Source organism: Serinus canaria, chromosome 7 (genome assembly GCF_022539315.1).
Source record: "Serinus canaria isolate serCan28SL12 chromosome 7, serCan2020, whole genome shotgun sequence".
Lineage (NCBI taxonomy): Eukaryota > Metazoa > Chordata > Aves > Passeriformes > Fringillidae > Serinus > Serinus canaria.
In genome coordinates, this window is record NC_066321.1 from 6432526 (window position 1) to 6447823 (window position 15298).

The 15298-nt window shown below is 39.7% G+C and overlaps 2 protein-coding genes across 2 annotated transcripts in view; one reads left to right on the forward strand and one right to left on the reverse strand.

The window, feature by feature from the left end:
• The first annotated feature begins 421 nt into the window (after positions 1–421).
• On the forward strand, positions 422–12021 carry MAP3K19 (mitogen-activated protein kinase kinase kinase 19). The gene is made up of 9 exons (XM_050976999.1): positions 422–441; positions 1763–1833; positions 2331–2415; positions 3200–3441; positions 4030–4073; positions 6167–8608; positions 9762–9914; positions 10116–10813; positions 11786–12021. Exons 1-9 carry the CDS (start codon positions 422–424, stop codon positions 11850–11852), a joined length of 3822 nt encoding a protein of 1273 aa, XP_050832956.1. The 3' UTR covers positions 11853–12021.
• Positions 12022–13288: 1267 nt separating this feature from the next.
• Positions 13289–15298, reverse strand: part of CCNT2 (cyclin T2) — a 25887-nt gene continuing 23877 nt past the window's right edge. The window contains exon 10 of the mRNA XM_018911269.3: positions 13289–13605. Within this exon, the coding sequence (XP_018766814.2) occupies positions 13583–13605 (23 nt within the window). The 3' untranslated portion in view covers positions 13289–13582. The remainder of the gene's footprint in view (positions 13606–15298) is intronic.

Below are 15298 nucleotides of genomic sequence, written 5' to 3' on the forward strand. Positions count from 1 at the left end.
TTCCCAGCCGGCTGCAGCCCCTCACGGGACACCCGCGGGCGCAGTCGCTTCACACCGGCGCGAAGCGAAACGGGGGCTGCTCCCACAGATTCTGCGGCTCCGTCAGTGAGAATCCAGAAGGGCTCCCTCAGATGCTCGAGTAACACAGCCCTTGTCAGCCAGCCGGGGGCTGAGGTGTCCCTGTCCCCGCCTAATCCAAAGCCTTCCCCGTCGCTTGTATCACCCGGGGAGCGGCGCAATCCTTCCGGCATCCAGCAAAGCAGCTCCCTTAAACACCCTTTTAACTGATCTTGAGCCCACTATACCTCTTTTATCCTGTATTGCCCTTTAGCACAGTCTGTTACTTTAAAAAAGGAGGAAATACCCTGCGGCTAGAAAGGAAATTACAAATACTCGTGAGGGGACTGAATGCGAAGTAAAAATGACGTGGAAACATACCAGGTGCTAAAAGCATAAACGGAGTTAAACATAGGATAGAAACAGGGTTTGGTTTGTGTGCTGAGAGAGCTTGTGATTCGAGCCTGAAGCGCTGCCGTTTAGCTGGGCTGTGTTTGTTTTCATCGGTCACTGCTGCTCTTTGGATTAAACTCCTGCCAGCCAAATTCCCCCGGGGCCTGGGGGTTACCTGGGCGACACCGTGTAAACTCAACAGCCGGAGTGCCTACCGAGGAGCTGCCTCGGGAATGCCTCCTGCCAGCTCCGCACTCAGGGAAACAGCCGAAAATAAAACCAAAGGCTGTGTTATTGCTGTCGAATTCCTCTCTGGCCAGAGAAAAAAGGCAGCTGCGAGCTGAAAATGCTCTCTGATTTCCCTTTGGGTTGCTGTGCCTCTTTCGGTTTTCGCTGCTGAAGAACCGGGTAAGATTTGTAAGAGTCTGCCTTTTTACAGAACATTCTGTTATTATTTTGAAGGGGAGTTTTGTGTATCGAAAAAAAAAGGGAAGTTTTTAGGAAGTTCTCTATCTGACTCTGAACAGGCGAACAAAATGGGATGAACATTGTAAGGGATTATCTGGCTTTTAGCACGAGACATCAAGAGTGCTGGCTTCTATAGCTACCTCTACAGCTAATTTCACTGTCTTTGATTTGTATTCTTGCCGCTTGAAAAACTGAAGTTCACTATGTTTTTCAGGAAGACTCCCAAATCCATCAAAACAATTAATTTGGCTTCATTTTCGTTTAAGAATTAACTTTCTAGAATTTCAAAACTCCCAATCCTTTAATTTAACCCTCTCATATTCTTCTTTACCAGTCTGCACTTTGGATTTGTTCTGTGCTGCTTAGGCCACTGTCATCTTATGGTATTGTTAGAGTTGGAGTTTATGCTTGGAAAAGAGGGTAGGTGTTTTTAGAATTCTGAAGCAGCCCCCAGCACACTCACCACAGCCAAGAAGAGTGGTGACTGTGTCTGGGTCAATATACCCGCACACAGCTGTACTCACCAGGAGGGTGACAGCCAGCTCCTTTCCCACAGTTAGTGCTGATTAGTCAGAGGAAAAGAACATTACAACCTTCTAATTCAGAGTGAAGCCTTTTCAAGTCAAGCTCAACATAGCAGATGTTGTGGTTTTACCTCTAAAAACTTTCTCAGCTCTTTGGTTCTGTGCATTCACAGGAAAGGGATTAGATGCTAAATTACAGTGCTTTGAATAATTTCAAGTACTTTTAAAATGTTTTTGTCTTACTTTTGTCTCAAATAATGAAATATAATGTAACCCTTTGTACATGTGAATTGGAAATCAATTCACAGTTTTCTTTTCAGGTTTCTGGGCATTAATACATTTAAGGACAGTATGCCTGACAACAAACAAAATAAGAGGAGAAGCAAAAAAGGTAGTCTAACCCAAAGCTTATGTGTTGAAATGTAGATCTGAAGCTGGAAAAGTACAGTAGCAACTTGAAATTTGGCTATTTGTCAAAGCTTAGCAACCATAAAAAATACAAAATCAAAGTCAGAGTACATTTCTGCCTTTGTAAAGGCCTAAGATTTGGTTTGTTTTTCATATTTTTAAGTGCTCTACTTCTATAAAATTTCTGTCAATATTTGTCTTCTCTTCCTGTTCTCCTGAGATAGGGGATGTAATTAGCTTTTTTAAGATGTTCTTTGCTTTTGCAGCCCATTAATTAATAAACTTACCAAAGAAATGAAAATAACTCAAAATTATACATTAACATATGAATAAATTACAAGAATTAGTGAAATGTAACTTGCTCTTGTTTCTTTTCCTGATGCTTCTTTATAATAATGTTCTAATGCCCAAAATAACTGCATTTGCCATGTGTTACTGGAATTAAATTGCTTTTATGCAAATATTGATGTATTACTGCAGGTTGTGGAAGTGTTGTTGCTTTTCAGAATGCAGACAATGTAATGGAAGAAATGCATCAGTCAGACAAAGCTCTAGGAAAAGCCAGGTAAGAAGCATCAGTATTTAATTTGCACCTGGGTGTGCACAAATGGGAACAAAGAAGGTAGTAGCCTGAATAAGAAAACTATTTCCTAGATATTATATGCAGCTCTCTGTGTTGTGTAGTGTTTATCTCTTCCCAATATCAATTATTGGCCACTGCTGGAGGCAGAATATTGCATTAGGTGAAGAAATTATTTGGTACAATAAAAAAACCATGATACATGGTTATTTGACTTATTAAACCCAGACAATTATCTTGCATACAGCTTTAAGAATAACTTAGACTGCACTTTTGTACCTCTTTTCAGTCACAGTATTTATCTTTTTCCACGTTTTTCATTCTTCAGAAAACAGTGGCAGAAAGCTGAGGTTTGTCCACATAGCCTCTGTTTTTTCAGGCAGGCCATAGCATATTTTGTTATTAACAAAAGCACATCTGGTCTTCAGAATTCTTCTGACACACAGTCCTGATGATTCATAAAAACTACACACTGGAAGCAATCAATTTTTGTCAAGAAGGGGAAGGTGAACGATATGTTTTTAGGTTTCTCTTGTTGCTTGGTTAACATGGTTTGTCATTCAATCTCACTTGTAGTCAACCTCTGCATTGCAGTCTGCTATTTGCAGGGAGAGTCACAACCCCACAAATAAATAAAGAAAAGACACTTGGAATTCTGGGATCTTACAAACCTCTTGGTCACATTAATCACCAGCCATATGATTGTTTGAACTGGCTCCTTCCACTTATTTTTGCTTTGTGTTTTGGTTATTTTTGTTTTGCCTTTTAGCCAAATTGCACCAACATCCAGAGCATGGCCAGACCAACAAGTGGCATGTTTTCCAAGTAGAAATCAGACATCATTACCCAGGAGACATCACACTTCTTTACCTTTCTCCTCAAAGAAAGAGGACATGGGATGTGGCTTTGACTTCAGCTTTCTGCTGCAGACCTCATGCCCAGAATCTAACATTTCAACAGCATTTATGGATTTAGGTACTTTCCAGATAATAAGAGCACAAATGCAACAAAGTAAGTTCAATTTAAAAGTCACAGATTTTATACATGATGTTATATATTGGTTATCATATTGCCTTTATGTCTTTTGCTGTCTTCAGGGAGACTTCAGCCATGTCAACCCTCTTCTTTAATTAGAAGTTTGTGTGTGTTTGCAGATTGAAGGAGATAGAGAGAAGCAATGACAAACTTCACCATTCCTGCTACTCTGTGTAGTGAAACCGAGCCACAAATGTGGAGTGTAATTCTCTGTGCCTGGAGTGATGACATCTTTCTCCCTCATACTGGCAATATTAATTAGCTACATACTGTCGTTAGCAAACATCTACAATTGAGAAGTATTTATTTGAATTATTAGTGTAAAAATATTTTAAATTTATAGTACTTTATTGTTTTCTATGGCAAATGGAATTGTGAAGTTCAGTATCACAATTAAATTTCAACCTACAACTTTTTTCTGCACTGCAGATTTATAGCACAGTCCTGCAACCAGAGACAAGTCCTTGATCCCCTGAACACTACGATTTGAAATTAATTTATAAATGTGAATTGTAGTCTGTTTAAGAACATCAAATTAATATTTCATTTGTTCTGATTTTTAAGGGTTAACTGTAGCAATGCTAAAAACCAGGAACAAGAAATCTGAGGTAAGAGAACGTTATGTATGAAATGATCACTGGCAAAAATATTATATCCTTTCAACATCTTAAAAATACAAATACTGAAGTGGTGTAGGTAGTTTGCTTAGTCTCAGGTGTTTTTGTTTTTTAAAATTGCAAAATATATTAAAATTTATTTTATATATGTGTGTCAGCAAATCTTGAGGTGTATATGAACAAATTATCAGTAAGATGTTACATCAGGACCTCTGGAGATAAAAGGTTGAAAGTTCAAAAAGATACAAAACCTTTAGAAATATGTAAATTAATTAAAATGTGAATCCTATTTGTTAAATTAGATGTCTAGTTTTGCCAAAACCCCAACACTTCTTTGAAATGGTAATTTAAAATTGAAGTTGAATTCTAAAATAGTCTTGATATTAGATGATTGATGAAATTTACTGTGTTAGCAAAAAAAAAAAAAAGTCTTTCAGGATTAAACATACTTTACATGAGATTTTGTGAAAAATGTAAATAGGATTAAGTTTTTGTACCTCGAAACAGGCTCACAATTTTACATCTCAATACTTCACACCACTTTAAGTATACTGTATTTAGAAAAAAAGAGAATTTGGCCTTCATGTATATTAATTAATAGCCTTTTGTAGAAAAGACTCAACTCATTGAATCAGATGTGAACTTCAGTGAAACCATCACAGAATACAACTGATCACAGGATAAAAGTGAAGAGAAGTATGGAAGTTGGGGCAAGAGTTCTGACACAGGATTATAAAAAGGGTTATGGAAAAAAAAAACCACCAAAACATTTCAAGTGGAGGGAAATATTTAAGAAAAATAATTTACCTGGCCTTGGTGTGATTTAATGCAGCTTTATTTCATGTCTTGAGCTTTCTAGAGGTGTATCCTTTGGGATAAACTGAGCATTCATATTAATGCCATGCAGGCTGGACAAAGCCTTCAGAACTGTCAGTTTCAAACCAACACGCTGCTTTTTCTGGCATGTTCAAACCTGAGTTTGCCCTTGGAATGCCAACAAAAATTTCTGCAGATTGCAAACTGATGTTGAATATAGACATGCAAATGAGCACTCAGAGCAGATGACTGTGATTATTTCTATTGCATTCATTTGCATAAAAATATTCATTTCCTATTAAAAAAAGAACAGAAATACTATTTTCAGGAAATCATTCTCACTGTTCATCTGAATAGTCCAAAGTACTCAGTTCCTGTGATCTGTACTCCTTCAAATGCACATGGTACCTTTCAACAAATGTGATGGGGAGCAGGGAGGAATAGTAAAACACATCCCTGACCCAAGAGACTTCTGTGTCAGCTGCCTTTGGTTTTATCCATTTCACTTCACTGCAAATCGAGTGCAGACTGTGCTGTCTTCCAGTGCACCTAAAACTGTCAGCTAAATCTGTGGCCATTTAACATGGATCTATATGTTTAGATTTAATATAATGTACCTTAAAGTCTATAAATAATTATAATTATAAATAATTTGTTAGAATTGTTTTCTTCAGGGATACAATAGCATTCTGTGATAATGGGCTGGTTTTCCTTTTGAAAAATTGCTTACATGAGCTCTGGTTCCATTGAGAATATAATTAATGGTGTCAGCACATGTTGGAGGGTTACATAAAAAGATTTTAAATCTCATCATTAGAGTGATGCTCTCATTCAGGGAGAGTGCACAGTGAGAGAGGAGCTCTGGCACATGAAGCCACTGCCCAGCCTTTGAATTCCTGTAGCAAACATGTGAGGTGCCACAAGGCAGAGTTAGTAACTGACAAGAGGATGTGGACAAAATTTACTGGTTCTAAATCATGGAGAATGGCTTGTGCCTTAAAGCAAAAGACCCCACTTTCTGAACTAAGAAATACTTAGAAATAATTCTGGATCTGAGAAAATTAATGGAAGTAATGTGCAAAAAATCATGTATTTTCTCAGGAGTCTGATACTGTGCTTCATAATAAGTTTAATATAGGAATGTATAAAATTATTAAAATTTTCTAATTTTTTCACTAATTCTACTTGGCTCTTAGAGATTAGTTTTACCTGTATCTGTGGTACTGTGGTATAGCACACTATTAATGTTTTTTTTATGGAAATTACAGTTTCATTTGCCACCAGTGATTTGTCAGTGTGTAAGAACAATTCATCTTGCTCCTCTAAAGGATGATATTGTCAATGAAAGCAGAAACAACAAAAATATTTTAAATATTATGAACTCTATTCCTCAGCCTATAAAACCAGTTACCAAATTTTATCAGTATCAGTTAGACAACTTATTAAACAGGCACAGTGAAAAGTCTTCAGAATTGAGCATGGCCACAATTTCTGATAAGTTCACTCCAGTGCAGGACCTGTACTACTTCAGCATTAATAACTGTGATAAGTACTTCAACAAGAAGGAAGAAATCCAAAGCCATTTAAAATGGAGGGAAGCTGATGTAGCAATCCACACTAAGAAGAGCCAGGTGAAATTCCAGTGTTCAGTGGTTTGTGAGAACATCAATCTTCTGACCCAAGCCAGGTTCTGGGACCAGAGTCATCCCCACTTGAGCTCAAGCAATGCTCTGGTGAACCGTGGCATGTTTACAGCCCAGACAGCATTTACAGTGTCCAGCAACAGCAATGCCTCAAGAGGTGGCAATAAGCAAAACAGAGCAGAGAATTGCTGTGGCACTGGTCTGGAAGAAGAAAATGCTACAATGATGCTGGATTATAAACCACAGGAAGATGCTGAGAGTGCCAACCTCGTGTTTTACAATCAGGATTTAGATTCTTCCTGTAAAAATGAAGTGGTAGAGGCCTACCAAGCCTTGGAAGAGAATTCTGTAGTTGCAGTAATTCCCTTGAGAGTAGAAGCTCAAGATCCCTCTGGAAAACAGTCAGAAAATCAAGTCTGTCTTTCTGTATCTGAAATAGAAAAAGAAGCCATGTCAGAAGCAACTGCAGAGGACCCAAGTGAGCTTAAAGCTGTTGCTCATGCTATGCTCTCTGAACAAGAGCAAGCCAGGGAACCATCCATTGCTGAACAATCTGCCACAAAAAAGGGTGGTGTCTGTACCCTGCCTCCTCGTGTTCCTCAGAGCCTCAATGTTCTTGCTCACAAAGAAAATGACAACAATAAAGTGAAGATGAATAGAAATAAATATTCATCGAAATCTAAAATTAATAATAAGATAAAAGTATCTGAAGACTTAATTGCTTCTGAAGAGGTTACCACAAAATCAAATGCCAAGAATCAGATTTTTCCATCTTTGGAACTGACAAGAGTGAAATCTGAGACTTCCATGAAGTGTCAGAAAAAAACCACTCAAGGACACAAAGGCCATGTTGGTCAGAACACTCAGAAAATTAAAAAGCAAAGTTGCTCCTGTAGCTGCAAAAATTCAGCTGTCTTAAAAAAACATATTACTCCACTTTGTCTGCCACGTGCACCCTCTGCTTCAGATTTTGTAGATCTGAAATACACTGACATGTTCAAAATAATAAATTCAGATGACCAAGGCCCAGGTATTTACGAAATGTTTGGAACTCCTGTCTATTCCCGCATGAGAGACCTCGATCAGCACGAGGGCAGGTTTTGTAAAGGTGGTTGTTCTGTTCCACCAGGAAGATGCACCTGCAGATCGACCTCTAGTAAAGGGGAAGAAGGCAGCAGAGTCAGAAACACTCAAAAGAAAATACATTCCAAGCCAAAGAAGACCATACCTGGTGCTAAACAAAAGCAGAAAGGTTTGATCACAAAGGACAGAAGGACCAAGTTGAGAGGCCGCAACACAGAGCAAGATAATGCAACGGCTTCTGACTTGGATTTTCAAACACACACCTCGAGTAGCACAACATTGTTTCATGGAGACACAGATCATCAGCTCACATTTTTAGAAGAGCTTTCACAGTCAACTAAGCAAAATGAAATGTTTACGAATTCAAACCTCTCAACTATTAAAGAAGTTTCTTTGGAGCACTTGTTAGACAGCCAGGATAAGTCCAGCCATCAGAGAGCTGCTGCCTACAGCCAGGTTCTCCTTCAGCTCAGTGATCAAGGCTGCAGAGAATGTGTTGCTCCAAGTGGCAGTCTGGTAACAGCAGAGCAGAACATCTGTGTGCCCCAGTGCAGGGGGGATATGGATGGTGGCAAGGGCTGGGAATCACACCAGGACTCCAAGTCTGTCAATAATAGTGAGTTGCCCTTTTCAGATAGACTGGAATGTCAATCCCCTACAAAGATATTAGATCACAGTTGTGCAAACACATCTCAAAACAGTGGTTTGGCAAATGAATTGACTCAGGCTTCAATGATTTGGACAAAAAATGCCAAAAGCCCCAGTTCCAAGACAAGTCAAAACATTTCTTCCTGGTCAGATACTGAGGACGTGACTGATGAGTTGCTTTGTTGTCTGGCCAAAGAATTGCTAATGCTTGAAGAAAAAGACACCAACTCTTCAAGAACAAAAAATACATGTTCTAAAATACAAACCACACAGAGTGAAGAAGAGGAGAATATGATGCATGGAAATGGAGCAATAATAAATAATGCTCTAGAGAAGGTAAAAGTAATTTCTTCTTGTAACTTGCTAAATGATTTGAGTGATGCTTCACACAAGTTTGGATGAAAAAATGGGAAATATGTGCTTATTAAAGAGATTTATCAAGTCTTTTTTCCTTGGGCCCGCTGCCCACTGATTCTTCCAGTGCTCTGTTGAATATATATATCTGTGTTAGAGGCTGCATGTCAGGACACAAGCCAGAAGGTACTAGGGCATGACAGGAATAGCTGCCAAAGCTTATATAAATTGACAAATTGTAGTGAATAAAGAGAATAGGCTGTTTGAAGAGCTTGTATAAAAAGATTTTGGGCAAGGCAAGAGCTGGAGATCTGGACAGGAATATGAAAAGACACTACAAATAGTCTTGCATATCCAGACCTTGAGTCTCTGAGTGCAACCAGATACTTTTAGAGATATGAGCCACAAGTATTGGTTTATCAGACAGACTTATCCAGTTTAATTAATGCTTAATCAAAACTTTAAGCTCAGAAGGCTCAGACTTTGGCCCCCAAGTCAGCTGTATGCCTTCACCTACTAAGGTGTTTCTCTACCAGTACTGCTTCTCCTTGGTCCTGTTAGTTTTTTGTCCATACAAATTACAAATTTATAGAAATGTTTTTCACTACATATTGATACACTCCTTTGTGCTTGTGCAGACACAGGTGCCAATTATAGCTCTGTTCTCACTTCTCCCAGGGAGACCCATGGCTGCATGGGATAATTATTGCCATCTTTCTGAAGCAGTCTCTTCCTGGGAAGTCATGGCCTGTTATTTTCACCAGACTTGTATTGCATGTGTTACTTAGGGCATGATGATAGCCATATTCACCCTTCAGCTTAGCAAACTGTACCTATGAGACCAAAAAGAGAATGTATCCTGCTCTTTTAAGTGCTCTTCTGTTTTGGTGTCAATGGAAGAAGATGTCATGCTGTAACCTTCAGGTTATGCATTGTTGTGATTTATACTTGAAAATATTTATTCAGCTTTACCTAGTATAGCAATTCTATCAATGACCTGGGCAATTTATATATATGAAAATCTATAAAGTAAACTCAGGCCAGGAAAAATTACTCCTTATGAAAAGAGGGGGAACCAAATGAAGCCTGTCTTTTCCTCTTTGCTTTCTCCCCACACTGACCATCATCTTTCAAGCAGAGTTACAGTAAAGCCTTTTCGGCTTCAAATGAAGAAAAGGGCCTTCTAAACTTTAATGAATCTACTAAATTACCAAGAAGCAGTTTAGCTACCAAAGATCCTATCATGTGGACAAGAGGAGAAGTCCTTGGAAAGGGAGCCTATGGCACGGTAAGTTAATGTCTGGATATGCTGAGATTGAGCTACACCTTAGCTCAAAAATAGCTGTTGTCGTATTCAACAAATGGGTTAAATATTTTGGATTATACAGTGAGATATGAAACATGACAAGCACAAAGATTTTATTTAAAATAAGTAAATACACAAGTTTTGTCTCATGTCTTGTTTTGATAAGTGCTGGTTTCACTGTAGGTGTACTGTGGTCTGACAAGCCAGGGACAGTTAATAGCTGTAAAACAGGTGGTTTTGGATACATCAGATCAACTCACTACAGAAAAGGAGTATCAGAAGTTCCACGAGGAAGTTGATCTTTTGAAGACATTGAAGCATGTAAATATTGTAACTTATTTAGGAACTTGCCTGGAAGAAAACATTTTAAGCATATTCATGGAGTTTGTTCCTGGTGGCTCCATTTCCAGTATTCTGAATCGCTTTGGCCCCTTGCCAGAAGTTGTGCTCTGTAAATACACCAAGCAAATTCTACAAGGGGTTGCATATTTGCACGACAACTGTGTGGTGCACAGAGACATCAAAGGCAACAACGTGATGCTCATGCCCACCGGGGTGATCAAGCTGATTGACTTTGGCTGTGCCAGGCGCCTGGCCTGGGCCAGCCTGAGCGGCACCCGCGGCGAGCTGCTGCGCTCTGTGCACGGCACTCCCTACTGGATGGCTCCAGAGGTGATCAATGACTCTGGCTATGGCAGGAAATCAGACATCTGGAGCGTGGGCTGCACCGTGTTCGAGATGGCAACAGGCAAACCCCCTCTGGCTTCCATGGACAGGGTGGCAGCCATGTTCTACATTGGGGCCCACCGGGGGCTGATGCCGGCCCTGCCCGATCGCTTCTCCATCGCTGCCGCGGAGTTTGTGCACGCCTGCTTAACCAGGTATGGAGAACTGGAGAAGGGCAGGGAAGGTGCAGGGAGTTTGTGTTCTGGAGATGGCTCATGGGAGCTTAGGTTGTGGTACATATGACGTTATTGTAAATGCATTGGCTTTTCAGCTTTTCAGGAAAGCCTTTTATCTATATCTATATCTGAAGTATATATAAAAGACCTTTACTCTTTATAATGGTATAAAAAAGCCTTCACAGATTCTCCTTTGTAGGCCTTATGCTCATCATTTACTTTCCCTGTAATTTTCATGCAGAAACATGGCACTGTTGAGTTTTGGACAAAATGTTTGAAAAATTTCTTTGCTGTGCTTTGCTGTTCCAGTATTGTTTGAGTTTGGTCTATATCAGACAAGTTGTTTTAAGGACAGTATTCTAAATGGAAGAGCTTTCACTTAATTCTTGTCTTCTGCAGTGGAAAAATCTATTATCAGTGCCAGTCCAGGAAACACATACTTATTTGAAACACAAAGTTCCCTCTGTAAAACCCCAAACCACTAGCATTCACACATTATAAGAATTATTTTTGTGGTGTTTGTTTTGTTTTTAACAAAGCCATGGGCTTCTTAAAATGTATTATATTGATTGGAAATCACAGGACAACCTGACTGACAGAGGCTCAAACAGATAATTATCACCTTTCTTAAATACATTGTTGGTGCACCTGAAATGGCCAAATCAGCAGAATTATTCACAGATTTGCAAGGAATTCAGGGGAATAAGTTATGATTTCTTTAATAATAAAATATTTCCTTTTTATAATTCATAAATTCCAACAGTTTTTTCCCTTCAAGCCTCCCTTCCTTTCTATCAGCTTAACAAAAAAACCCCGAAAATGAGCAGTGCATGGAGAAATAATAATAATAATAATAAAGGCTAATTTTGCAATTAGGTTTTTGAATTAAATTTTTACATCACAGGCATACATATTCATTTTATATACTGATTTATGGAACCTTCAATGCAGAGATCAACACGAACGGCCTTCTGCTCTGCAGTTGCTGGACCATCCCTTTGTGAAAGGAGGACAGTGAATTTTTCCAAACTCTTGCCAAATGAGCACATATTTTCCATGGAAAAGATTTTCACATGTGGAAGAAAGACCAGAAGGAACTGGACTTTAATGTGGCAGCAGAAATACTGGAGAGCAGTCGTGTTCAAGGAGTCTGTTATTAGGCAGCAGTGATTAAAGATTACCTGTTCTGCAATGCCTGTCCTTCACTGTGAACACAAGGCCACGTTGTGTTGTATTTGGAGAGATTTAAAGGGAAAATAAAGTCACCATCACTGGCATGCAACAGGCCAGGTAAGCTGGAATGTCTGTAAAATCCTAACAAGCTATGGGCAGAGAGCTCTGCAACTTGGAGATGAGTAATGAGTGTGAGGATCCCACAGGAACCTCAGACCATTTACTGGCATAAAATGTACTGAGGCTTTTATTCAGTTAGGTGGGCACTTTTGTTTTACTGGATGGGCACTTCAATTTTTAGCTGGTGAATAAGTTTTTTACATACATAGATTGCTGTGTTCCTGAGGCCCTGTATCTCCACAGGATACTGTGGTGCTAATTGCAAGAGATAATGATCTAAGCCATGGGACTGCCTGTTTTAAATGAAATAGTGCATTTTATGGGCACTTTCAGGTCCCAGAAGGTTGAGGTTGGAAGGGGCTCTGGAGATGTTCTGGTCCAGCCCCACTGCTTCGAGCAGGGTTGACTGCAACAGGTTGCTCAGGCCCTTTTGCCCCATTGACTTGTGTCTGACAATGGATGGAGACTCCCCAGCCACTCCAGGCAACATGCTTCAGTCTTTAACCCCCTCATGGTAAAAGTGATTTTATGTTTGAAGACTGTCTTATAGGTCAAGTTGTCCTGTTGTCCCTTGTCCTGTCACTACTAGAGTCTGGCTCTGTCTTCCTTACCATCCCCATGGGGTGCTGATACTCAATGAAAACCAGAAGTGTTTCTCTGACCACTGGAGTGAGCACTCTGTTCTGTGACTGGGTGACAGAACAGAACCCCTCTGCACTCCAGTGGTCTTTACATTTAGTAGAACTAGCTACTACTAACTGCACAAAATTAAATAAAATCCAAAAAGCATTGTTAAGTATTAATAAAGCAAAAAAAAAAAAAAAACCCAAAACCCAGGTATTAGTATTTAGAATGTCCTTTTGTTGATAAGGCTTCTTCCTATCAAAATGGGGTACATCTTTAGCCTTTTTGAGCACCCAGGCTCCAGGAAGAGAGGCAGTAGAACAGCCCTACAGCTGTTCAGAGCAGAGCTCTCAAGAATCCAAGAGACTGACCTCAGTATTAGCTTTGATGTAATGTGAACATTATAAAATCAACTTTCCTCAGAGTGCTAAACATCTTAGTTACTTAAATAGTTTTCAAATTTTATTTTATCCCAGTAGTCAGTCTCCTGACTTCAGAGAGTTAAGTCTAAACTTTATAAAAGCAAAGAGAAATCAGTACTTCTAGCAAAATTCTTTATTAATAGTTTCTGTAGGTATAATGTCACATAACAATGACAGAACATTATGCCAGTATAAGAGAAATCCTAACATCACAGTAACCTTCAAAGTTCAAGCAGTTAACAGTCCTTTTTTGAGGAATATTGATTGGTGCTCATGCCAGACATCCATGGCAACATCATGTTAAAGTATCTTCATGTTAAAGTACCTTGCAGAATAAAGGCAGGAGCCTGGGCATGTGAGCTCTAGTGGGATGTACATAATTCCATGATGTGTACTAATTCTTCTCAGATTAAGGTAGAGTCTTCAACAAAGCTGCAAAGTAAATATGAGGGTTTATTTAGCATGAAATGAAACTGAGATGAGAGTCATAAGCAAGGAAAGAATGGGAATGCTCTAGAATATATAATTAATTAAAAAAAGTCAGCATTACAAACCCCCCTTCTTATGCACAGCTTACAAGCAAAACTAACATGTCTTGTTAGAGTTCTCCAATATTAAGGTTACCAGTTATTTGCAATTTATCATTTTAAATCCAGTTAATTACACTGAAAATAGTCATTAGAGGTCTGTAAAACTTGAACCTGAGTTTTTAATCAAAATTAAAACACATTTTTCTTTTGATTAACCAGACTTCGAAAATGAGGTGTCAGTTTAAGGCCAGCACTTGCAACAAAGGTATTTCAGTTTAATCAGAGCTGTGCTTGCAGCAGAGCTCAGGGCCCAGCACAGCTAAACCAAGCCCTGTGTTAGTCTGGGGAGCCTTGGGTCACTTGGCTGAGCTGGTCTGGTGGAGCAGCCTAGAAACAAGTCTAATTTTGCATATTTCTTACTTGATGAGATCAGAGATTTCCACACCAAAATCCAGATGCCTTATCACAGGTATCCAATGTAACAAGGGGAAAGGGTGTGAAATCCTGAAAACCGTTTTTTTTTTTTTCATGAGACTGAGCTACTCAGAGAGCAGGGTCACACTTTGCTTCATTATTTATAGTGTTGGAGCAGGGCAAGCTTTGCTGGTTTAAAGGCTGCACCTTCCTTTCTGAAACCTGTAAGGACCCATTACAGTGCATGCAGCCTGGCAAGGCCTTGCTGTGACTGCAGGTTTCCTCAAGATTTGGAGCTTAAATCCCAGCAGCTGAAGGCACAGCCCTGTCCCGGTATGGTTGTAGGGGTGGCCAGGATTTCTCACACCGTAACGGGAGCCGTGGCTCACGCCTCAGAAGGGCGGGGCCACAGGCAGGCAGACCCAGCTATGTTACACTGCACTTGGAACTACCACCAGCGGCAGGATGTAAAAATTTGCATCTAAAAATGCACACATCTGCCTCTGTTTCCAAGGAAGCAGAGCCTGGTCCCCGAAAACACAAGAGTCTCTTGAGATTATTTGGGTTCAAATTTAGTGCTGTTCCACAAAGCTCAACAGGAACCGATGCAATTTCTACACCACTGCTATCAAAGCTCTGGTTCTTGCACACAGCAAAGAACCAGAGTTCTCCCATGGAAGGGCCCCCGGGACACACTCCAGTGCCTTCCCTCCATATACCCCTTACCCCAGGGACCTGCACCACGGGACAGCTAAGAAATTTTAGAGGTTTGTCAAAAAACACAATGTCTGAACATGGCAACACCAATGTTGCTGTTCCAAGTGCAGGAATATAGGGGAGTCAAACCCAAGCACTGAGTTTCAAGGTTATCAATTTAGCTTGGATTTGTTATATCCACTACAGAAGCCAGAGAAACAGTCACTCCCAGTAGCAATGGGAGAGAAGATTCCTGGCACTAATTATCTCTTGAAGGTGTAAGGAGTTAAGCCTTTCAGAGAAAGGAGGAATTAACTAGCTAGTTCAGTCTGACTTAACTCCCAAGGCTCAATACATACATTTTTAGAACTGATTATGTTTATGTGCATTTACATCAACTTAAAGAAAGCAAACAAAGTCTTTGTCCAGACACTTTCCCTGCAAAACAAGGATTGGGAAGCCTTCCCTGTAAGGTCTAAGAAAGA

Excerpts from the sequence above, each read along its gene's own strand:
- MAP3K19 (XM_050976999.1), top strand. The coding sequence starts at position 422 with ATGACGTGGAAACATACCAG. Across the intron at positions 2,416-3,199 it reads AAAGCTCTAGGAAAAGCCAG|CCAAATTGCACCAACATCCA; the intron begins GTAAGAAGCATC and ends TTTGCCTTTTAG. Across the intron at positions 9,915-10,115 it reads GAAAGGGAGCCTATGGCACG|GTGTACTGTGGTCTGACAAG; the intron begins GTAAGTTAATGT and ends GTTTCACTGTAG.